The sequence below is a fragment of the Drosophila miranda genome, chromosome 2, assembly GCF_003369915.1.
Source record: "Drosophila miranda strain MSH22 chromosome 2, D.miranda_PacBio2.1, whole genome shotgun sequence".
NCBI classification, from domain to species: Eukaryota; Metazoa; Arthropoda; class Insecta; order Diptera; family Drosophilidae; genus Drosophila; species Drosophila miranda.
The window spans coordinates 8229679-8253207 of record NC_046675.1 but is presented as its reverse complement, the minus strand read 5'-3'; the positions used below and the strand labels follow the sequence as shown (position 1 = coordinate 8253207).

Genomic DNA, 23529 nt, shown 5'->3' with positions numbered 1-23529 from the left:
TGTCGGAGCATATTGCATTTTTGCAACAGCCACAAGCGAAAATGCACCCCATTCCTAGCTCTCTGCTTTAATAAACAAAAAAAAACAATACCAATTTAACGAGAAATGGAAAATATTTCTGCACGTTTCTCGTTGGCAGCCCTTAAACTATCCGCTAACTTTATTAGCGAACTTTTTGCGATGGCAATCAGAAGAGCACACACGAGGTCATTGGCTCCAATCTGTTGCTCCCCAATGACAAGTTTAATTGCATTCCGCCCTCAAAGGGTCGCGTCGCAATGTACCCCGAAACGGCCAGACTCCTGCGATCTCCTCACGCTGGAGAGTGGGGAGCAAATTCCAGAAACTGAAGCTTGCTGCAGCTAAACACGAAATGAAATCAACCACAGCCACAAGCAGCTGCTGCGTTGCATACATTTACCAAAGGAAAACGATTTTCCCATCTCGTTGAAGAGTTTCAGAGCCGCTCATGTGGGCTAGGGAGGGCTAGGGAGCCATTGCTGGATGCTGTTTACATTGTTGTAGGTGTAGTGGCTGGTCCAGGTTAATTTTCCTCGCTGTACCCGTAATGGCACTGAACTCCATTACCGAGACTGTCGCAGTAGCTAAAAGTGTTCCAGCAAACTTAGACACTGACTTGTAGCACGTGCACTTGTTCCACAAGGTAAGTAAAACGGAGTGGAATTAGCTGGAAAAACTCGGGTTTTCTTCTCAGTATTCAGGGGAAAAAGAATCTTTAAAAGAAATCATTGAGTCGAGAAATATTTTTCCTACCTCGATTAACTTTGTCTTTAAAATCCATTCAGGCTGCAATTTTTCTACTGAAAAAGTTGTTATTTATTTTACGAAAAAGGAGGCCTGTCATTTGCATGCGAATCAAGTGAAGATGCCCAAAAATGCCTCTGATAAAGTCCTTGAGAATTATATATGTATGTACTCGTATGCCTTGAAGGTATTCTTGGGCTATAAATCTAAGGTAATAAATATTGTAAAATAGACCAATTTAATTTCATTAATTCCAATTAATTATGTAAAATCTCATTTAGGTTATTAATTATTCATTAAAGAAATACACTACAAATATGCTAGTACAAACAAAATGGCTTCTCAACGTTTTAAGCCTCTACGAAAATAAAACCCTCCCCTCTGGCAATTTATACGAAATACATACAGGCCAGGATTCCTTGAAGGAGAGAGGATGTAGCCACCATACATATACCCTCTTAAGTTTTTCAATATGGAAAATGATTTTGAGGGTATATTAAAAATGTTAAGGATGCTCAAGAAAGTTCTTGATTTTGTAGCACTGTGTAATTGTGTGGCTGTATGTGAAGTGGTGGCTCTTGAGCTTTTGTGGCTTTTTACCTATTTTAGTTTGCCATTCTCCTCATGGAATGCTTCGCGAAATGGAAACCTGAATTAAAAATAAACAATTAAGACCTCAAAAAGCAAGACAAAGGATTAATTTTCATGTTATTATGTTATTGCATCCACACAAAGGAATATAAATTGGTATTTGGTAAGAGATATTTTTGATAACAAGTAAGGTCCTTGCAAGGGATCAAAATGAACGAATAATATTTCGCTTTAAATAAAGATTGTATCAAAATTGTTCAGAGCAACAAGTAAGCAATAAGCATTCCCATGTAATCAATCAATAATGGATGGATGGATGGATGGAAGGGTGTGGTTTGGGTTTGCGCGCCCGAATGCCTCTAAATCGAACTTTTAATTGAGACAATTAAGTGGCAGGGGATATGCACAAAGGTTACTGGGGCTTTGCCTGAATGGAAACTCAATGCGCTGCATATTTAACAAGAAACAGTCTTCTAATTAATACACAAAAATTGAGAGCGACCTTCAAACTTTGAAATGGTTATCAATTTCGCTGCCCGCCCATAGGTCCAGAGACCCCGAGCCAGAAGTTTCCATGGTCCCAAAAGCATTTATCTAATGAATTCCACTGAAAATTCTCCACAACGGAATTTCAATTCAATTCAAGTTAAACTATATAATTAAGCTATTCCATTCAGCTTCTGAATTAAAGAGTAGCAGTATTCGGTTTTATTTATATAGAGATGGTCATGCATTAATTAAAGTCGAACAATCCAACTTTCAATTCAAATTTGGGTTTGCCCACTCAGCTTTAATCAATTCCTGGCAGGACTTTAAGGAATCGAGAAACTAATCGTTCGTTTTAGTTCCCCATAAAACGGAAAAGGTAAGCAAAAGTCCAAAAATGTCCAAACTCGTAAAAGCGTACGGTCATAAATCATGGAAAACTGGGAGCGTTTCCCCCAGGGGGAAATTCATAGAAAAAACCATCGAGCATACATGGCCCAGACACACCCTGGCTTGAAAACATTTGGTAAGGGCAATTTATGGTGTTTTGGCTGCGAAATGAAATCAATGTAGAAAATGTACAACTTTAGCTTGCAACCAAAAAAGAACTCATATCGAAATATTTCGAAGGTTTCGTTTAAAGAAATCGAAGGCACTTTTCGAATGAATTTTCATAAAAGCAGGGGGTGGTGCAGCTATTTTGATTCCCTCAGGGTAAATTCACAACGATTGAAATGACAAGCTATAAATAATTCAAGTGCCGGTTGCCGGTTTCCTTTTCAAAATAATCTTAAATTTGAGCGGCACAAACAATCTTGACTCTGTTATTAGATACGAGGGAATACATATGAACCGAGAATAAACAAACTGCACCTGCGGCCCTCTAAGATTCACCTTTCTCCGCATCTCTGTTTTATTGATACTTTGCTGCTCTTGGAAGATAGATTTTGCAGCGGTCTCTTTGCTTTAATACTTCCTGCCCCAAAGAGTTGCATAAGCCCAAGATTATTGTGAGATTATGAACACATTGATGGCACTCCAGCCGAATGGTACTACCTTAATGGTTTTTCTATAAAGCTTAATATAAGCATCGTAAGAGTTACGGAATGATTCAAAACTTTGTTGCAATGTCGAATTCAATGAGAATTTTTCTTAAGGTCATTAAAGAATATAAAAAGTGCCTCTCATCGTTCCTAATCGTACAGCTATATGCAATGAAAAGCTGTCAGCTAGAACAAAGAAATTTTTGTTTGATAAGATCGAAAATAAATTTCATTGGGACTTAACATTAAATACATCTGTTGTCTGTACAATTATAGCAATCACTTGTTTTAGTTTAATTAAAACTACTTTACTAACTATAAGCCGGCCAACATTCTGCTTGTTTGCGGTTGAGAGCAGAAAAAAAAGCCAGCAAAATTAATCATATCGTATAATCTGCGTCAGACCACCATCGTCATAACCGCCGCCGCCTCCTCCACTGCTATAACCCCCACCACCTCCTCGACCGCCGCCGCCGCTATATCCATTTGGACCAAAGTTTCCGGAGTAAACTGGACGACCACTGCCGCCTCCACCTCCACGGCCACCTCCTTGATTATAGTAGTTGTTGGGTGAACCGCCACCTCCTCGACCGCCGCCTGTATAGATGCCGGGCCCCTGGCCGCCGGGCGGGTTACCTGAAAGTGACGTTGGAATCAGAGTGCTATGTGAGTATTATGCGATTGCCTTACAGTCATAGCAACCGCCGCCAATGTACACCGCCGCCTCGGTCAGAGCTAAAGCACAGAGTGCGAGAACCACAAATGCCGTCGCTTGTCGCATGATGAAGTGTCGAACAGGTCTGGGGCAAGTGCGCCTCACAGCAGCCGCTTATATACGCTGCTCTTTGTGGATCCCAGCGAACGTTATCGCTCCAGCCAAATAGAATATAGACAGGCCGGGCCGCTACGTAAGCATTATTCGCGGCAGGGAAATGCCCACAGATACATTTCGAAAAACAACTGAGAACTTGAGAGTCCAAGCAGTCCGACTATCCGATGACGATCTCTGCTATTTTATAGATGCACTTATCATGTGGAAGCTGTACAATTGGTTTGATCAGTTTAGACCACGATTAAGATACCAATTTTTGCATTAAAATGTGGCGCTCTCCTGAAGAGTCTAGTGCTTGTGGGGGGCTCCCACTGCACTTTACATACCATACACAAGAACCCAATATACCTTTGTAAGCAATGAGAAACAGGGTAAAGCAATTAACAACCGTCCATCAGTCAGTCAGACAGTCAGACAGCCAGACTGTCATATAGATGCGCTACGTTCTTGGGGTGGGTTAAGCTTCAGGTAGACTCACGAGTCACGACTTTTGGGGCGAAACAAGTTCTATTGAGCTCTGGAGATGGGAAATCGCGGGCTCGAGTTTCCCTGGAAACGTTTGCCATTCATGTTTTCAACGTTATAAATTGCATTTTTTGGGGTGTGCCTGTCGGGAACATCGTAAATTTAGTTGTACAAGTTTCAGGGGAATCAATTACGTGAAAGTTTATCAATATGAATAGGGAAAATCCCCATACCGGACATTTTGTATGAAAAATAACAAAAATAAATAGGAGTCTAGCACGGTTTTGACGACTAATAGCAGCGCACTGCTGTGAACTGGAAGGCTTATCGCATCATTAGATTCAGATTTAGTTAGATTGAGCGACCGCGACATCTATATAAACAGCCTGAAAGGTGGGACAGTAAGCCATTGACTGTCTATCATGAAGTACTTAACGTGTGCTCTGCTCTTGCTGGCCCTGATTCCGGCTCTGATCAGCGGTAAGCTCGTTTAATGAGATCGTATCTCAACTGCTGCTAATTGATTGTTATTTGTTTATAACCTGCAGCAGCTCCCAACACTGTGGTGGTTAATGGTGTTTGCCTGACGTGTAAGCCTGAATTGATCTCTATTTGACAATTGACTATTTGCAATCTCTGGTGAAACAGGTCCCAATCCCCAGGGAGATCGAGTCTATTTGGATGGCCAGGAGTACCGCAGCTTCTCCTCCTCATCCAACGATGATGGCAATGTGGTCATCACACGGGGAGGACGAGGAGGCGGCACTGTCTATCGGAAAGGCGGCAATACCATCGTCAATGGTCGTTGCGAACACTGCAATGTGGATGTTTAACATCAGAATAAACTCTAAAGTGAACTCTTAAGTTTAGTAAACATTTCGAGTTTTGTGTTTACTTGATCCATCATATATGTATGTGTGTGGATATGAATTCATTTGGCTAAAAGCTTTGACTATCATTGGCTTGGCTGCCTCTAATCGAATCGCAGCATCAATGACGGAGTTACCTTGGAATACTCATACAGGGACTCTCTCCGCCAGTCGATTCACCCAAATAATGGCACATTACGGCAATAACAAAACCCCACATTTGCTTTTCTGTTGTGTTCTTTTGATACTTTGATTTCTTCTGCAAACAAATCGAGTTTGCTGCCGGGCATATGTCTGAATAGGAAGACCCAGGACCAAATAGCTACTAGAAAATAACTAGGACCGTGCAAACAGCCACACACACAGACAGCAACTAGTCCACGTAGCTATTTGCATATATGTATAGGCACGGGCTTGAGGATGATGTGGCATTGGGGTTACGGTGATGACATGGACATAATTGAATGCGTGCTCATGGCCTCTTGTTGCTGCCACATCGATACTTGAATCAGTACACACATGATGTAATCAGCGCGATGTGATGGCTTACTTGATACCTTTTCTCGTTGTAAATGAGCCACGGCTGCAACATGACGAATGGCAGCGTCTGTCTGGCACAGCCATGGCTGGGGAAATCATGAGCACTTGCTGTGGAACAATAGAAGGGCCATTGCCAAGATTCGATTTGCAATTTCCAAAGGTAAACATTAACACGGAACCACAATATACCTGAAGCGCACTTTACTTACCATTTCTCTGCGAAACGATGGTCCCTGAGGAAGAAATTCGCAAAAGGGCAACCTGAAATTACTCGATAAGCCTAACCACTCGAAAGAGCAAAGCAATGAAGATTTGAAATATACAAATACAAATCAAATTATTTGCAAACCAAGCACTAAGACTGGTGGGATTGTGGTCTTCCAATGAATTCTAAATGAATCAATCATCTACATATAAGTGACTATAAGAGACTCTGAAAATACGTCTTAAATGATTATTATAGAAATTTTCAAGATGGATTTGCTGGACTTATATCTCAACTGGGGTTTCCGTGTTGGGTAGCTCTGAAAATAGCACTACTTCTTACATATGTTCTGAAGGATGCCATTCATATCTGTGCATTTCTTTTCACCATTTCAACTCCTGGCTCGTATTCTTGGCCTTCTGCTCTGTAGTTTTAGTTTTTCGTTTGGATTGTATTTTATTCCGTTGTCTTCCGCCTTTAATATTGATGGAATTATACACCCTAGACTCATTGAAGATGCTGCCAAGCAATGGACAGCCTTGAGCCGACTCGAGCTTGGTGGCAATTTAATCTGCGTTTGCTGGGATTTGATTTCAGACCAATTTCTGTTCTCTTGTGCCTAATTTGTGTGGAATTAGAAGCTGAGATTTCGTTGCTGAGGTGAAAAGTGAGGAAGGAGGAGGAGGAGGAGCAGGAGGAAGCGACACCAAACAAAATAGATGCCTTTCTGTTGTCTGGACTTTGAAATAAATTTCCACATTTCCTGTTGGCCTCTTAAATGTTCCAGGAAATCCAAACATTGATTTATAGCTTTCAGCGGCTTTTGTATTTTTTTCGTTGTGCGTGTTTTTTTCAGGAAGCGGCAGGCGACTCCGGTTTAATGCCGTCACGTGCTCTCGGCTTGAAACCTTACATCTGCTCTCCGGCTGAGCTTTATTTGCCACACACACAGACCCGGCCAAACAGTAAATTTACATAGCATGTTTAAATTATTATTCTGCTCTTTGGATCTCTGGATTCACACTCTGTTTACCGGGGGCGGTCGCCAGGAGACATTAATAAATGAATTCAATTCAGATTACCAGCATGCCATTATCGAGTGGATTATGCTTAACTTTTTTTGTTGATTCCCTTCTCTCCGGTACATACAATACATACAATACAATTGAAATGTGCAGCACGACACATTTTTGTGGGTGGTCTTACACGGCGTATGCGTAATTAAAATGTGGCAGACGGCAGTTGATGGAAGCCGACAATTTGATTGCGGGAGTGGGCGTGCCCCACCACAAATTCTTGGAACAAAACAAACACCCACTCCACAGTTACAGCAATATTCCTTGAATTGATGCAGCAGAGGTCCCCAGATTCATAAAGGTAAAGAAAATACATTAATAGCATTGGTCAATGGGGAACAACACGCTCCATTACGGGGTGGGACTTTGAGTGCTGCAGTCAAAGCAAAAAAAAACCTTTAATTAAGCAAACAGTAAATGGATCTTGGTTCCTTAAGGCATACTCGTATTTCAAAAATGGACGGCTTTTGCAATTTCTATGCAATTTTTTTTCAGGCAATTTGCAAAGCTTTGAGAGGACTCTGGCCACAGATTATTATGCCTAAATGTGTAGCAGCCCAGGATGTCGTTGAGTAATAAAGGGAAAATCTGATATTGGTCCCAGCCCCTGGCCTTTTGTTATGCTTCTCTTTTGGGCCATTGCAGCTACACTATGAAGCCATAAATTGGGCATCATTCTGGTCTTAGCCTGAAACTTTAAGCCGATTTCTAGTTATTCAACAGTTTATTGCCAGCAAAGGAACAAAGGAAAACTTTTGGAAAACTCTCCAGAATGCACAAGCAAAAAATAAACAGTAGAAGTAGAAAGTACAGACAGGTAAATGTTGGGGGCGAAAGTTTTCACTTGAAAACTTTCTTTCGCTCGAAAGCGTATTTCAAATGGAAATATTTTTGCAGTCAGTAACCCTGGCAGCAAACATAGTCTGCTTCGGCTCGCTCAGGACATTGACACAATGCCATGGCGTTCATAAGTGGAACGGATCTGGCATTTAATTTAGCCCTTCAAGAGAGGCCTAATTGAGCGCACTCTGGCAGAGGGACTAAGTCCAGTCAGGATTAATTTATTTGTCATGCAAAGCGTATCTGCTACAAGGGGGTTCCGAGAACATCATATTTTCATTTGATTTACCAGTTCGGGCTCTCTTGTTGTCAATTAATCGTCGCACAGTTGTTGCGTGCTGTCTGCTGGATCGTCGAGTGTAAACAAATTACGTGATAAATGTGTACACGTTTTAATTTGCCTTTCCGGCTGGCTCTGCGGTATTTGCTCTCCCATTAAAAGAGATTCAAATAAAGCACTTCAAAGAGTGGACGCGGAAATGTACCCATCTTTTAGTTCAGGACTCCCTCTCCCCCGCGGGCTTTTTAATTATGTGTCCGCAAATTGAATATTATTTCTTTAATTATCATTTTTTTGATTAATCCTTGGACCAGCCGGATAAATTATCCTCTGATTTTCTACGTAACTTTATTCCTGATTGATTGCTTGCAAAACAGAAGGTTTTGAATTTCCTTTAAATTAAAATGTGGTGCTATCATCGTGGTACTGCTATTGATGGTGATACTATGTCTTTAAAGGGTATATTTTCAGGACCTCCCCCTTTTTCGCCAGGGTCAGTGGCCCAAAAAGGTCCTCCCTTATATTTATGCAGAGGAAAGGTACAGAAACAAATCAATTTTTACATTTTCGCTTTCCACCTGGCACCTGAGCTCTATCGTCCTTAGAGTGCACTCAGGCAGCATCTGAGTCAACAAAAGGAGTAGGAAGAGCAATAGCAGCCGGTAACAACATAACAACATCAACTAGAAGCTCTGGCTGCGGCTGCTGTCCTGGCTGTGGATGAATAAATGGATGCAGCACGGACCTTGAAAATTATGGGAACTTTCCAGCTGCTGCTATTTTCAGTTTCAGTATGCTACTCGCATTCGGAAATGGCCCCACTCTGTCTGCCACAGTTGTTTCTGATGGTGACGACCTCATTGCTGACCTGTCAACACGGGGCGTATGCGTATGCGTGATGCATGCAACTAACCATTTTGGTTCAATGAGTTGTGCACGAAGTGGGCGGAAGTTATGGCCAATTATTAGGAAGCAATTGTGCATTACGAAATACATCTTTTCTTTTGAACAGTCGGCAGCAGCATTCGGTAAGAATATTTATATTCCGAGAGAGCAGAGGCTCTAAGGTAACTAATTAATAAGCTCCTGCCAAAAAAGGAATTACCCATGAATTATGGTGGAATACGTATGCCTCTATTGCCGGAGGCCATTAAATCATTTCTAATGATGGCAGCCAGCTGCTTCTGCTGCTGCTTTTTGTGTGGTCTAATGCGATTACGGGGGAGATGTGTTACCTGTGCTCTTGCCTTTTTAATTAGCCTGAGGCCGGACCATTTATCAACCCAAACCATCGAGTATTCAATGAGTCCAGACGATTTCCGCTCAGTCTCACGGATTGTTTTTCGAGAAGCTGCTGCTACTTATAGTTTTTAATCTGCTTTCCAGGCCATTGACTGGCCTTAATTAGGCCAAAGTTCACTGCCGAATTCAGTAGAATTCCGATTTGACCTGCACCCTGCCACAATCCATTCAATTTGATTTACTGCTGAATGCCGTCTGGGCTTCCCTCCCACCCAAAGGGCAACTAAAATATGGCAAGGGCCACCCAGAGCAGGAGTGTCGAAAGCAAGCGGCTGTCAATGCACTTAAATTTCATTGGGACACCTGTTCAGCCACATATATGTATAGATATATATATATGTAGAAATCGACAGCTGTCTACACGGGTGCCCTGAGAGGTGAAGGACCTGTACTCATTAGAAATGATTTGTTTTTGACATCCCGAGTACGGTTGGATTTATAAATACCACCCTTAAAGGTTCTACTACTCATTCGAGTTGTGTTTCTATACATATTTATCCTATTATTTAATCATACACCTGATCGGAACTAAGTACCCGATGTGCCTATGCAATCAACTGCATATTAATCGCATCTTTGCAACATCTATTCCAATTTGCTAATAATTAAATTCGGAAATCATCATTTAATTATGGTAGAGAAGTTGATAAACGTATGAGTACACAGATAATGATGGTAAAGGGTTTGAATTTAACTAAATGCTGCTTTCCAAGCCATTGAAGCAGGAAGACAGCTTTCCATTAGGCCCATTAGCAGTTGAAATCAAGAGCCACAAATGTTCAAGCATCATCAATACAGATTTGGGAAGCTTTAAGTCTTTAAACCCTACAGTGCATTCGCTGGATGACACCCAAAGGAGCAGTCGGTAGCTTTCGGCAGAACTCAAGACGGAAAAAAGAAGAACTCGCATCACATGGAGAGCAGATGATGGAGCCTCTGGCATGGGGTTAACTGCAGCCATGTGGGACATAAAAGTGCCTAGAAATGGATGAGGAGGCCGAGGCCGAGGCCCATCAGATATATGGCTCGACCAATGATTTTTATGGCTGGCACTAGAGCCTTCCTGTTTATGGTCCTGGCACACGGACGGGGCTGCAAAAGCAGTTCTGATATATTAAAGAATATATATTTTACAACAATAAAACAAACAGAACTTTAGCCTTTGTTTGCTGTATGTTTATTAGGTTTCCAACATAATGCAATATATTTTGCATAGACTCCGCCATGGCCATGGCATTGGGGCTGCCGGGAAAGGTTGTAAGGTTATTACGACTGCTCCTGGTGTGATATTAATAGCATTAGTATAATAGAGACTGCCATACGCATGGCCTCCCACTGACTATGGGTCTCCCGTGTACTCGTGCCAGTCGTGCCTTTGACTTCCTGTCGTCATTAGCTATTTGCCTGTCGCCGCTTGTCGTTGAATCAATAAGGTCTCAGACCTCGAGATTTACAAGATATTGCAGCCAGTCGGCAGACCGGGCTAATAAGATTTTCATTTAAAAAATCACTTCAAAGGGCTGGGCGCTGCTGGAGAGTCTGAGCCTGAGAAACCTGTTTTCTCCTTCAAATATCCCACAATTAGCTGATTTTTCAACAGTCGAGTGCCAGGAGGTGCCTGAATATTAAGGCCAGCTGCAAGTTGAATAATTTTACTATCCACCAACATCAATTGATATTTAAAGAGCAAAGCAGGAATTATAAAATTCTAGGGAAAATTGATTTACTTTAATGGAAATGCGCAGCAAATATATGGAATATGCATGGTTATCCTTCAAACAAAATTTCATTTTTAATAGATGATAATTTATGCATTGCAAATAGCGCATGGTATATTGCGCATGGTATATTGAACATTGCATTTTTTTTTTTTTAAACAATTCCAACTAACTGATTCTGTGCCCTTCACAGGAAAATTCTGTTGCTGTTATGAACGTATGTACAGTGTACACATTCAGCTAAAGGTAAGCCAACGGTTTAGTTTTAGATAGAAAAGTTGGCAGGGAAAATCAAAACATGAGAGCATGAGAAAACGTGCCAATAAAACGCTCTTAAATCTGTCATTTAAGGTCTGCTAAATTTCCCTAGACAGCAAACACACGCTCACACATACTTCAGCGCTTTTGACAGCCCCACACACACCCACACACACTTGAGCACTCGGCGAGCTCTCAAAAAGTCACAGCATACTTTGAGGAGCGCCCTGATTCCACGTATGTGGAAGTTGTTGCTAAGCGTTGTCTGATGGGAGCAGAGACAGACTAAATTGTGGAACGGTGGGGTGGTTAGTTCGACGCCAACACGGTAATTGGTTGATGCCGCCTCATCAGGCTGATATTCCAGCCTCAGTCAGAGTTAAATGAGCCCCGAAAGACCACAACTGCGTGAGCCACTCCGTTATGCATATTAATTAGTTTTGGTGGTCATTATGCATTTACAAGATGCATATGTAGTACACATATCTGTGTTTTTTCCAACTATGGAGGTCGGTGTGAGTTCGTGTGTGCTTAGGGGCATGCAGAAGCTTCGAAGTGGACTTGCGGCTGAGCAATTTTCCTGAAAGAGCTCATGTTATTCGCAAAACTTTCTCAACGATTTGATATAATTCGGACAGTTTGCTTAATTTGTGATGACCACTTAACAGCTGGTTTAACTTTGAAACAACCATGACAAGGGGATTAAATGAATGATTTGCAAAAGTTTAACAAAAATTGTCAGTAACGCTATTTGTTTAATCACAAATTAAAATAAAACCTTTATGCTACATGGGATGGTTTTGAAACTATTTATTTTATTATTATTATAGTCAATCGAAGAGTCCTGCACCGATTGAGCTGAAATGTGGTCATATTATAAAATGCAGTCCCAGGATGGTAATAGGCTATATGTATATTTACATATGAAATCGGAAATGCGACCGCGGAAAAACGCGCCGGGGAAAGGCATCAAGGGATGATTTGTATAGAGCAGCGTTTCAATACAATTGCACAATTGAATACGCTTCGCATCCTTTCTTTTGCATCAATCATATGGAAGTTGTTTGTGAGCATTGTGGCGCATTAAAGTTTGCGGCATAAACAACTGGATTATGTTGCTCCATTACTGACTCCAACTGTTTCCAAATGATTTCATTCGGTGTTACGAATAAGAAACAGCCTAAGTTTCCAGTGTTCAGCAACAGGTAAGGATCGAAAGGACGGCTTGCGAATTTGTCTCAGGGAGAATGGGCATCCGTGTCGGGAAACCAACAAATATTTTCCACCATTGCATAATTAAACTGATGTAAGAGGTTTGCTTTGTTCTGTCCATGCTTATCCGGCTGTAACCACAAATTGCGCCACAGTGAAACGTGGCAGGGTCTAGCTAGTAATAAATAATAATAATAAACAAAGTCAGACTTGGAGCTGCTTTGGAGTTTGACACAATATAGAATTCTTGAAAATCTCATTACCAATATATAAGGTATATTTATGAAGTAATTGAGTTTGAGAGCTGATACGTGCGTGATGTTTCACACAAAATTGTATAATTCAAACCAATTATTGAAAAGGCTCCTTTTCCCTTAGCCTTCTTTTACGCGCCAAAATTTGAATTTTGATCTGACATTTCTTGTTGTTACTAGTGGTGATAGTTCACACGATATGCAGAACAGGGTTGAAATATTCGGAAAATCGAACAAACGCAACTGAAACCCAACCATAACTCAACTTTTGGCCGTCACTAGGCCCCTATATATATTTTATCGATAGGTCCATCCCTAATTCACACGTGCGGCGGTTTATTTATTTACTGATTCTTAAAATTAAAGTAAAATGGATGATAAGACCATTATTGAGACTGTTTGTCGCCATCATCACGATGAACAACCCGTAATGCGTAAGTCATAAATTCTCCGTATCTCTGTGTGAAGTAACAACGTTTTGGCAGTTAAATTTCAGAATGGCTCTTTGGGCGGCACCGCCGACTTCTCTATCGTAGAGAGTAGAAAGGATAAGCGGAAGCGCGCTGCGGTCATTGCCGGCGACCAACTTTACACGGGGGAGATGCGGGATAACGAGCAGTTTGACACGTACATCTGCTTGCGCGAAAAGAGCACAAACAAGGTGCAAATCCTTCCCGTTCAGCAGGCGCTGCTGTCCAACAACGTTTACCAGCAGCTGGAACAGAAAGAGAAGCAGAAGGTCTTGCCAATGCTTACCAAGGAGCATGCTGCTAAGAAACTCCTGAAGGAGTACGGCGGTCGCAAGGCCTCGCGCCTCATGGACAATCGCGAAAAGATGATGGTCAATGTGGAAGTGGTGCGTCAAGAATTGGACGAAACAGTGCAGGCCTCCCCACAGAACGACGACGAAGAGGACAAGACACTGGCCGACGTGAGCGCCGGTAACGAGGAGTACTTGGCCACCATAGTGCCCAAGTTTGACAAAACAGCCACTAAGATTAGTGAGGTGTTTGACGTGGAGGACGTGGTGCCGGCAAGCTTGCTGGAGAGGCTAGATGAGGAGGCCAAGGTGGTGTACGCTACACCGCTGGAGGCGCTGCCGTAAGTAGATTATTCGAATGGAGATTTGTACCTCAGAGTAACCAGCCTTCTCCCCGCCGCAGAATTGAGTCGGAGTATCTTCGCACTTGCCTCAAGCGCATCCAGGATAGGGAGATAGCCTCGAAGCAGGACTTTCTGCACATTAAGCTTATTATTTACATGGACGCCCTGCAGTCGCTGATAGCACTGCGCTCGCGGCAAATGAAGGGCGCGGAGCTGTCCCGCATCACGGAGAAGATCGAGAACGACATACGTCACCGCTTTTCGGACCCTAATGTGGCCAAGAGCTGCACCCGTACCAATTACAGCACGGAGAAGGCGCTCACCCACTTCATTGTGCTGGCCCTGCTCATCAGCGACAAGCACGAGGTCGATGTGAATGTGCTCTCCCGCACTCTACGCACCACCAAGGAGCGCATCAAATCGTACGCCCACATCGTCAATGCCCGACCCAAGTCCCGCTCGGATGTGCTCAGTCTGCGCCTGCCCAGCACCGTGCCGGCTCTGGTGAATTCCCGCCGCTTCCAACGCAAGAAGTAAAAGTAGAACACCCTGTTTGACATCGATTAAACAACTTCTAGGTGGCCGGCCTGTCAAGGTCGTCACAATAAAGTTTATTTTTACATTACATTATTTAGGCTTTAATTGAAGAATATCTTGAGTAACATTAGGCGCATACACCTCCAACATGATGGCGTGCTCCAAACGAAAAAAAAGCATTATGCTGGAATTGGTTATTATCCTGCGTGTTTGAGTGTTGTATGTAACTCCTTTTAATTATTCATTGTAGGGGCCTGGTCCTGGTCCGTAGGCTGGCCGTGTGTACGTGTTGTCTCACTGTCCGTGTCCGAGTGCTGTGCTGGAAAATTTATTTACGGCGGCAATCTTGTTAATCCCTCCCCCTTAGTAGTTAGTTGTGTGAATTCTATGTTGCTTCTTGGTTGGCATCCGCATCCGCAAATCGCGTCTAAACGGCCAGGCCGAAGACGGACACGATGCAGTACATGGTCTTGTTCTCCCAGCGGACTGTGCAGCTGCCGTCTGTGTCGTTGTTCCAGTAGCAGGAGCTGGCCGTGTGCAGTCCGGCTCCATTCTTCTGCATGATCATGGCCGTGACGATGTACTTATAGGGCTTCTGCTCCTTGGTGAGCACCGTCAGGCAGTTCTCCACCACCTGGCCGGTCCAGTTGTTCACCTTGTCGTGCTGGTACGCGTTACCTCCGATGGTGGTCTCGATGGCCTCCTTAATCGTCTTGCTCACATCATCCACTATGAACTGGCTTTCTTCGCGTGAGTCATCCATTTTTGCTTCAGTGTGCAAGTTGCGAAATCAGTCTAATGTCTTTTTTAGCTTGTATGTTGTTTATTTAGCTTGTTTGTTTTATTCGTTGTACGCGCGCTTTTGTCTCGTAGTCGACGCCTTGAGTGGAAAATAAAATGAAATAAAATATTATTTGTTTTGTTGGGTCTGAATGTCACAGCAGCAGGAACTTTTTACAATCTGCTCTGGAAACTCTAGGATCACTGGACAGTGTGTGCAGGTGGAATTAGTTAATTATTTTGAACTGCTTTAACTGCTTATTTGGCTGCTTTAAACTCAATTTTTACCTTTCTTTGGTTGTTGGCTGGCGGGGCGCGGGGCGAACAATCAAATCGAAATCAAAAATGGCAAGGTCCTCCTGCTTCTTCTTCCGCTTTTTGCCGCCTCTTTCACTGCTTCGTCGTTGCGTCGTAATGAGTGGACTTTTGTTTGCAAAGCGGCGCACTTTTAGACTATATACACGGCTGTAATAACGCAATTGTATTGCCGATTCAAAACTGGATCACCTTAGATTAATAAATTTACGATAAATTACTATTTTTACGATAAATTCAACGCAAAAAATGGAAGCAAAAACTATAGCGGCAGTGTGACCGCGTATACGGTCCGACCCTCGGAAATATACCAAAACATACCGATAAAATACTGACGAATTCAAGTTCTACTATACATTTTCCTCGTTTTTGATCTTCCGTTGAATATTACTAGCTATATAGAACATTTAGCCATGCCCAGACATTTTTATACGATTGATGAATCAATTTTCTATTTAACTGGTGTATTCTTGATACTTGCTTTTATTGCATTTTGTGTAAAAAGAGGTTTTAGCGAAATAAGTCAAACAAAAAACAAGTAGCGAAATAGGTCAATCAAAACAAAAGGAAAAGGAAAATCGTTCATATTGCTCAATTTTGATATTCCATTGAATAATGCTGGAAAACTAAATCTTTCAGTAATGCCCACATAATTTTATCCCATTGATGAATAAATTTTCTACACGATTGGATAGTTTTTAATCCTTGCTTTTATTGTATTTATTGTAAAAAAAGGTTTAAACGAAAAAGTCCAACAAAAAAACAGTCACGATGTTGCGTGTAGACCTTTTGTATACCCTATTTTGTTAATTTTTTATGAAGATGAAACGTGATTTATAAAGACCTTTTCTCAAATTGATATTCTTTAGACATATTCAAGTACATTATTAGTATCTTGTGTATATTTCTCTCGATCCTGATACCTACTGAGCCTTGGAAGACAAACGTATTCAAAATTCTATAACATCCATTTCCCCCAGGGTATGTGTGCATGGAATTAGCAACATTTGTGTATGGAATTAGCAACATTTGTGTATGGAATGAGACTCATTGTTGCTAAAGCGAACTGGGGCAAGCTGCGGCGAATTCAAATTCCTCATATTCTTTGTTCCGTTGAATAATACTATCTATATGGAACATTTAGCCATGCCCACTCCATTTTGTACGATTGATGAATCAATTCTATACATGATTGGCCTATTCGAAATACTTGCATTTATTGGATTTCTATATAAAATTTAAAATTAAATTAATAGATTGATGAAATTTACAAAAATACCATGGTAGCGCGGCGAAAACCAGTATTTCTACAGTATGACCCTCAGAACAGCACCGAAATATACGGTCTCATTTGAAAAATATACCGAGTGGAGCGCGCCAAATCGAACTTTTTTGAATGTGAGCGACAAGGATTTAAATGTTGTCAACCGGGCCTTTCTCTATGCCCACATAATTTTATACGATTAATGAATCAATTTTCTACTTAACTGGCCAGTTTTTAGTCCTTGCTTTTATTGTATTTTGACTAAACAAGGTTTAAGCAAAATAGTTCAACAAAAAAACAGTTGCAATGTTGCTGGTAAATTAGCCAAATTTGTGTATGGAATGGGACTCATTGTTGCTAAAGCGAACTGCGGCGAATTAAAATTCGATTCAAAAAACGACCAATTCCTCGTTTTCTTTGTTCCGTCAACTATTACCAGCTAAATAGAACATTTAGCCATGCCCACTCAATTTTATACGATTGATGAATCAATTCTATACATGATTGGCCAATTCGAAATACTTGCATTTATTGGATTTCTATATAACATTGAAAATTAAATTAATAATTGACAAAAATACCATTTAGCACTAAAAAACACCTCATGGGAGCGCGGCGAAAACCAGTTTTTACAGTACAGCACCGAAATATACGGTCTCATTTGAAAAATATACCGAGTGGTGCGCGCCAAATCGAACTTTTTTGAATCTGATAGGCAGAAGGGTGCAAAAATATTCGAATATTTCAAAAGACGCACCTGCATTCGAAAAGGACCCAACTTATTGCCACAAATAGACTCTTATGCTTTTCTATGTATAAACGAGGTGGAACGTTGTGAGTTGCTGCGGACACCGCAACTCTACAGTTATACCCGATACTAAGTCAGTATGGCTCTCTCCGGCAGACGCCGCTAATATTAAACGACACGACAAAGAGTGCGTGCGAGAGAGACAGAAAATCAGTCTGAGCGTGACGTCGGGCGCTGCGTAGCCACTGCAAATTGATTTGTTCCTTTCGGCTATAAAAATAATCTGATCTGATCCAGATTCAGCAATCTGATAGATATGGTCATTATCTATGATTCTGCGTTTTTAGTTTTCTCGAATGTGCAATATTGTGGATGCAACAGATTTTCGTCCTTTGTGTGAGCGGAAGGGGGTGGGCGAAACTTTGAGATACACGTTTTATAGTAAGATCTAACAGGAGTGCGGATACCAAATTTGGTTACTCTAGCCTTAATAGTCTCTGAGATTTGTGGATGCCCCAGATTTTCGTCCTTTGCGGGGGCGGAAGGGGGTGTGGCGAAATTTGGACACGAAACGGTCAAGGTCCGATATCACAGGAGTGTGGATACCAAATTTGGTTGCTCTGGCTCTTATAGGTTCTGAGATCCTTGAACTCATATTTTGCAATTGACAAAACCGACCATGAAACCTGTGTGTTAGAGAGAGACAGAGCGAGAAAGAATGAAATTGTTTTCTTGATTCTGGCTATAATAATTATACGATCTGGTTGAGATCTTACATTCTAAAACATATAGTCATCCTCTACAATTCTGCGTTTTTGGTTTTATCGTATCTTTAAAAATGTGGATGCCACAGATTTTCGTCCTTTGGGGGGGCGGAAGTGGGCAAAGCGAAGTTTTGAAATATTTTTGTAGCAGTGACATATCACAGAAGTCTGGATACAAAACATCGTTGCTCTAGCTCTTATAGTCTTTGAGCACTAGGCGCTGAAGGGGACGGACAGACGGACAGACGGACGGACGGACAGACGGACAGACAGACATGGCTCAATCGACTCGGCTATTGATGCTGATCAAGAATATATATACTTTATGGGGTCGGAAACGATTCCTTCTGGACGTTACACACATCCACTTTTACCACAAATCTAATATACCCCAATACTCATTTTGAGTATCGGGTATAAAAAGACGCCAAGACGCAGTTCTAGAGTACACATCCTTTAAGAGTACCCCTCTGTCACTATCGATGTTTTCGCCCACAAACAATCGGTGGTGCCAACAGCTGAGATCGCCTTTGAATTCAGTAAAAAGTCAATTCTATTTAATTTAAAGAGAAATCCTGGAAAGGGCAATCTGTGGGAAAGAAACAGCCTTAACTACGAAAATAACAGATTACGGCACAATAATAGGCCTGCCGAAACTGGTTTGAGTAACTGCATTCAATTCATCGACGGTTTAGTTGAAAAGCATTGATTTAATGTTGGTAATGCCCATATAAATATATGAATTTGAAGAAAGCCATTTGGCTTTCCAGCCAGACGTACTGATGGGCCAGTCCCAGAAGATATTCAGTGATCAACACAGAAAACGAGGTATGCCTTTGACTTCCATCCACATAGACACATTATAAGTAAAGCTGCATATTTTCATATTTTCCGCAGTTTCTGATAAAGTAGAGGCTTTTCAAAACAAACAGAACAGAACGCAAGAAGAGAAATGAGTGAACACGCGGCAAAATCTGTTCTCAGGCAAAACAGAAAGAGAAAAGTTGATGGAGAGAAAGCCTTTGGAACCGATGATGCACGCAATACAGAGGAAGTCAAAGTGAGAACGTCTCGTACAACTGTTCTCGACTTAAACGACGATTGCTGGAGAGTGATAATGGATTATCTCAACGTAAGAGACCACCTAAGGCTCACTTCCTCGAACGTCTGTTTTGAAGAAAAGTTCAAAAGATACGCAAGCCATCGTTACAGACATATTGATGAATCTCTCACGAATAATATTACCAACGAAAAACTGAAACAATTATTGCAGATCGTTGGCAACCATGTGGTTAGCTATGAGACCAAATTGAATCCCGATTCTGATGGCAATTCTGCACGAATCTTCGACATTTGAAAATGACTTTTCGACGCACTAGGGGCGCTCATCTGTACTTTAGAAGTGTGACTAGGTGGTGTATGCCTTTTGTTCACAATCTCAAGCAATTCACGTGTCTAAGGAAACTGAAGTTCGAGGCTTTCTCATATAGTGAAAGAGGATTGGATGTTCTTGATCAATTAGAATCTCTGGAGGTAGGTGCCTATCCTGGATTCGATGCCAAGAGCTTGGCGGATTGCTGCCAAACAATGAAGAAATTGCGATACCTTAACTTTGGACAGCTTATTCCAAAAATCAGTAAGAACAATTTTGAAATTCTGGTGACGAACTGTCAGCAGCTGGAACGTCTGGCCTTTGGCGTAGAGCTCCTTGACTCCACGGTGCCCTATGAGCTGGTCTGCCAGCTACCCAAGCTTCGGCATTTACAGGTGTGGCATGGTGGTTCGTTACGCGAATCGTTTATCGAGGGATTGATCAACAAACTGGGTTCTCCTTTGGAAAGTCTTATCCTGAAAGGTCACGTTTTGAAGGAGGCACAGGTTCAGCATCTTTGCAATATATCTACAGTCAAGGAATTGGATATATTCTGCGATACCTTGCCCTTCGCAGACTTATTGAAGCTGAAGAACCTTATCTACTTCCATATATCCAGCCCCATGACAGAGGACCAACTTCTGCACCTCCCGTATGCGCTTCCTCGAGTAAAAGTTCTCAATTCGCAATTTTGCCCAGAGTTATACGTTCCCTTTTTGACTAGTGTTCGGAACTGGGTGAACGAACAGAGAAAACAGCGCGGAAGGATCAAAATCCGTTTCGGATTTAGAGCTAAACCCGTTATTTCGTATGCTAATCTTTTTGTTAAAATAATAGAGGGTCGTTTAGGTCCCATATTAATAAACAAAGAGCTTAAAATCCAAATGTTGCCAAAACGCTTACAAATAAAAAGGGTATACCACTTACATATGTACATGCATGTAGAAGACGCATGTGAAGATATTAATGTTACATACACTACCCAGAAAAATGCAACACCAAGATTATAAGGAATCCAAGATTCTTGGAAGGTACATATTTAAATATGGTTATCATGGTTTAAGTATGATAAACCATGACTTTTATTTTCTCTCAATGCTTATTTATCTTTCTTGAGAACAAGTCTCTCGAGATTTACTACTTAAGCAACTTCCAAGTCTCAATGCTCTTCAGTCTTGTATTTGAATTGTTGAGCTACAACTGATCAAAATGAGCTACATTGCTGCATTTTTTGTCCTTGGGTTACTCTCGCAGCAAACTCTGGCAAAAAGTTTTGTGAGTATTTCAGCTTGAGAGATATAGTAGACAGCGAAAATATTCAATAACCATAATCACAGGTGCAATCATATACTGGCTGCACAGACTTCTGCTACAAATCCATAAAATCAGTCTTGGATCAGCAGCTTATGATGCAACTGCAACTGAATAACATTGAAAACAATTGGATGATGCACAAGAATTGGACTGAACTTGGACTAGTAAACCATCAAGACAAACTGGAGAGCAGACAAAAACTAGAGGAAACCGAAAGCAAACTAAAACAAAATAAGGATACCTCATCGGCGCAAGCGGCAAGACTAGACAGTGTAGAACATAAATTAGTTGAACGCCAAAGGATGGACACATCTGCCGAAAACGGGCTGTTGGAAATGATCGAAAGAGTGAAACAAAACTTGTCAGATCAGCAGGAAAGAAACGATTCTGATATGGGCAGGCTGAGCGAAAGACTGGGTGGACTGGAGAAACGGATCACAGAGCAGCAGGAGAGGGCTGCTTTGGCCGAAAGCACAGCCACAGAGAAACTTGAAAAATTGGAAGACAAACAAAGACAGCTGGTTGCGGGGGCACAGCAGATGCTGGAGATACTAGGACGAATGGAAAACCAGATCGCAGTCGAGCAGGCGAGGGTTGGCAATGGCACGTCCTATTTAGACAAGTTGCGGGATAGAGCAGAGGTACTAGAGAAACAGATCACAGGACAAGAAGAAAGGGTCTCTTTGGATGAAATCTTAGTAACGAAGAGACTCTCCAACATTGAGAAAGTGCTGTCGGAGCAACGGGACAATATATCTTTAAATATTAGTCAAGTGGCTGATGGTCTTAGCGGCATAAAGGAACAATTGTCTGGCCAAAAATCGAAGCATATCGCTGAAGCCGCAAGGGTCAACGAAAGTATTGCCAACCTAGAGAAAGACTTAACAGACAGGCAACAAAAGATCGAGTCGGATGGAAGTAAGCTGGCAGAGGTACTGAACGGGCTCGAAAACAAGTTTGCAGGCCATGAAAGGAAACTTGAAAATGACGAAAGGACACTGTCGGACTCACAGACCAGACTGTCGCAGCTTCAGGATCAATTGACGAATCAACAGAAAACAATGTCTACCCACGAGGCAGCTGTTAAAGAGTCAGAGTATAAATTAAAAACACTCTGGGAGTACCGGTTCGTTTCGTTTGAGATACTTGGCTCAAAATTGTATTATTTTGTGATGAACGAGAGACTAAACTGGACAGATGCTCGGGATAGATGCCAAGAGCTGGGCAGCCACTTGGCTAGCCCGCAGAACCAGCAGGAGTACGACTTAGTGACAAAGGCTCTACCTGTCTTTCTTCAATTCTGGTTGGATGTTAATGATATTGAAAAAGAAGGGGAGTATATGTTGAGTGCTACTGGGAAGAAGGCCACTTTCTTGAAATGGAGGGGATACCCAGATAACTGGAAGGGCGATGAAGATTGTGTAGAACTGACCAGAAAAGGAATGAACGATTTGGATTGTTCGGAAAAACATTTTTACATTTGTCAAAAATAGTTGTATTCTACAGTAAATAATTTTGTTTTTAATGAAGCTCATAAAGCGCTCCAAGTTTGAACATTTTTAAACTTGATTAGCACAAGAACGATTTTAATAAACTTTTTGGAGAACTTAAAAGTGTAGAGCATTCACGCAGTGTGTTTTTTGTAGTTGGTTTGGGTTCTCTTATAATCAGGGACCGTAATCATTATAAGTTATATAATAAAAATTACTTGGTAATGATCATATTTAAATTTTTTACGATTTTCTTCACAGATATTCATTATTTTTGAGTAATTTGATAAAACTTAGGATTAATCATTATTCTTGATCAAAAAAAATAAAACTCAAAAATAATGATTATCAATGATTTTTATTTTTTTCGCTTAAAATAAAACTTAACAGGAATTTACGGCTTCTGTGTTAGAATGTTCGCCAATATTATTGCATATCCTTGTCAAAGGACCACAAAGCTACACACTGCGCTAAAATTTTTGTTTTGAAAATAAATTTAAAAAAATTATAAATTTATATATTATAATAAATATTATATATTATATTTCGCTCAAAATAAATCTCAGCATTTATTTTAGTTATTTATGTAAATATATATATTTGTATTTATTAAAACTACGTTACTACTGCTTTTATGTATCAATAACAAATAAAAGATAAGGAAAGCTAGTTGCTCATAGTCGTACCTGAGGGGGAAGAAGACTTACGAAGACTTACTTGCGCTTGACTACGCTCATGCAATTTATTTATCTATTTTTATAATTGCTTATCTTAAGCCGCGAGTGTTAATGCATTGATACTTAGTTTTTGGTGATTATTCTTAGTCGCGTTTCAAGATGGGTCTCAAACGTAATTGTATTCCGCGTAATTTTTTTACATTCCACGCGGAAAGTAATGTTTCTGAGTGTAAAATTTGCAAATTGACTTTGAGTGGAAATTTTGTGTGCAATCTAAAGCGGCACTTAGAAAAAGTGCACAAAGGCGAATATGAAACCTTGGCCGAAAACAAAAAAACCGAAGTGCCCGAAAAGAAAAAGAAGTTTTCGGGGGTAATGGGGCAAGATGATGTCAAGAATGCCTGTATTGACCTGGTGACTGCCGCAAA

At 41.2% G+C, this 23529-nt stretch overlaps 6 protein-coding genes across 8 annotated transcripts; 4 read left to right on the top strand and 2 right to left on the bottom strand.

The window, feature by feature from the left end:
* Window positions 1–3072: 3072 nt before the first annotated feature.
* On the bottom strand, window positions 3073–3701 carry LOC108154316 (ctenidin-3). Its single transcript, XM_017284575.2, has 2 exons — window positions 3576–3701; window positions 3073–3521 (listed from the first exon to the last, which is right to left on the bottom strand). The coding sequence occupies exons 1-2, from the start codon at window positions 3664–3666 to the stop codon at window positions 3262–3264; spliced, it is 351 nt and encodes a 116-aa protein (XP_017140064.2). The 5' UTR covers window positions 3667–3701; the 3' UTR covers window positions 3073–3261.
* An 855-nt stretch (window positions 3702–4556) lies between these two features.
* Window positions 4557–5058, top strand: LOC108154457. Of its 2 annotated transcripts, none has more exons than XM_017284728.2 (3): window positions 4557–4662; window positions 4731–4772; window positions 4831–5058. In XM_017284728.2, the coding sequence occupies exons 1-3, from the start codon at window positions 4605–4607 to the stop codon at window positions 5013–5015; spliced, it is 285 nt and encodes a 94-aa protein (XP_017140217.1). In that variant the 5' UTR covers window positions 4557–4604; the 3' UTR covers window positions 5016–5058. The 2 variants fall into 2 exon arrangements, with proteins under 2 accessions (XP_017140217.1, XP_017140218.1); XM_017284729.2 differs by having other exon boundaries at window positions 4586–4662; window positions 4734–4772.
* Window positions 5059–13032: 7974 nt separating this feature from the next.
* Window positions 13033–14465, top strand: LOC108156971. The gene is made up of 3 exons (XM_017288761.2): window positions 13033–13170; window positions 13222–13837; window positions 13900–14465. The coding sequence occupies exons 1-3, from the start codon at window positions 13107–13109 to the stop codon at window positions 14375–14377; spliced, it is 1158 nt and encodes a 385-aa protein (XP_017144250.2). The 5' UTR covers window positions 13033–13106; the 3' UTR covers window positions 14378–14465.
* On the bottom strand, window positions 14400–15742 carry LOC108156972 (dynein light chain Tctex-type). Of its 2 annotated transcripts, none has more exons than XM_017288762.2 (2): window positions 15446–15742; window positions 14400–15257 (listed from the first exon to the last, which is right to left on the bottom strand). In XM_017288762.2, the coding sequence occupies exon 2, from the start codon at window positions 15138–15140 to the stop codon at window positions 14805–14807; it is 336 nt and encodes a 111-aa protein (XP_017144251.1). In that variant the 5' UTR covers window positions 15141–15257; window positions 15446–15742; the 3' UTR covers window positions 14400–14804. The 2 variants fall into 2 exon arrangements, with proteins under 2 accessions (XP_017144251.1, XP_017144252.1); XM_017288763.2 differs by lacking the exon at window positions 15446–15742 and adding an exon at window positions 15336–15354.
* Window positions 15743–18665: 2923 nt separating this feature from the next.
* LOC108154389 lies at window positions 18666–20630 on the top strand. Its single transcript, XM_017284652.2, has 2 exons — window positions 18666–19076; window positions 19146–20630. Exon 2 carries the CDS (start codon window positions 19608–19610, stop codon window positions 20628–20630), a length of 1023 nt encoding a protein of 340 aa, XP_017140141.2. The 5' UTR covers window positions 18666–19076; window positions 19146–19607.
* A 94-nt stretch (window positions 20631–20724) lies between these two features.
* On the top strand, window positions 20725–22750 carry LOC108157548 (CD209 antigen-like). Its single transcript, XM_017289653.2, has 2 exons — window positions 20725–20895; window positions 20958–22750. The coding sequence occupies exons 1-2, from the start codon at window positions 20830–20832 to the stop codon at window positions 22425–22427; spliced, it is 1536 nt and encodes a 511-aa protein (XP_017145142.2). The 5' UTR covers window positions 20725–20829; the 3' UTR covers window positions 22428–22750.
* The last annotated feature ends 779 nt before the right edge of the window (window positions 22751–23529 follow it).

Coding starts and splice junctions, on each gene's coding strand:
- LOC108154316 (XM_017284575.2), bottom strand. CDS start 3,666: ATGCGACAAGCGACGGCATTTGTGGTTCTCGCACTCTGTGCTTTAGCT. Junction 3,522..3,575: donor TGGCGGCGGTTGCTATGACT/GTAAGGCAATCG, acceptor CGTCACTTTCAG/GTAACCCGCCCGGCGGCCAG.
- LOC108156972 (XM_017288762.2), bottom strand. CDS start 15,140: ATGGATGACTCACGCGAAGAAAGCCAGTTCATAGTGGATGATGTGAGC.
- LOC108154457 (XM_017284728.2), top strand. CDS start 4,605: ATGAAGTACTTAACGTGTGCTCTGCTCTTGCTGGCCCTGATTCCGGCT. Junction 4,663..4,730: donor GATTCCGGCTCTGATCAGCG/GTAAGCTCGTTT, acceptor TATAACCTGCAG/CAGCTCCCAACACTGTGGTG. Junction 4,773..4,830: donor TAATGGTGTTTGCCTGACGT/GTAAGCCTGAAT, acceptor CTGGTGAAACAG/GTCCCAATCCCCAGGGAGAT.
- LOC108154389 (XM_017284652.2), top strand. CDS start 19,608: ATGACTTTTCGACGCACTAGGGGCGCTCATCTGTACTTTAGAAGTGTG.
- LOC108157548 (XM_017289653.2), top strand. CDS start 20,830: ATGAGCTACATTGCTGCATTTTTTGTCCTTGGGTTACTCTCGCAGCAA. Junction 20,896..20,957: donor AAACTCTGGCAAAAAGTTTT/GTGAGTATTTCA, acceptor CCATAATCACAG/GTGCAATCATATACTGGCTG.
- LOC108156971 (XM_017288761.2), top strand. CDS start 13,107: ATGGATGATAAGACCATTATTGAGACTGTTTGTCGCCATCATCACGAT. Junction 13,171..13,221: donor CGATGAACAACCCGTAATGC/GTAAGTCATAAA, acceptor ACGTTTTGGCAG/TTAAATTTCAGAATGGCTCT. Junction 13,838..13,899: donor ACACCGCTGGAGGCGCTGCC/GTAAGTAGATTA, acceptor TCCCCGCCGCAG/AATTGAGTCGGAGTATCTTC.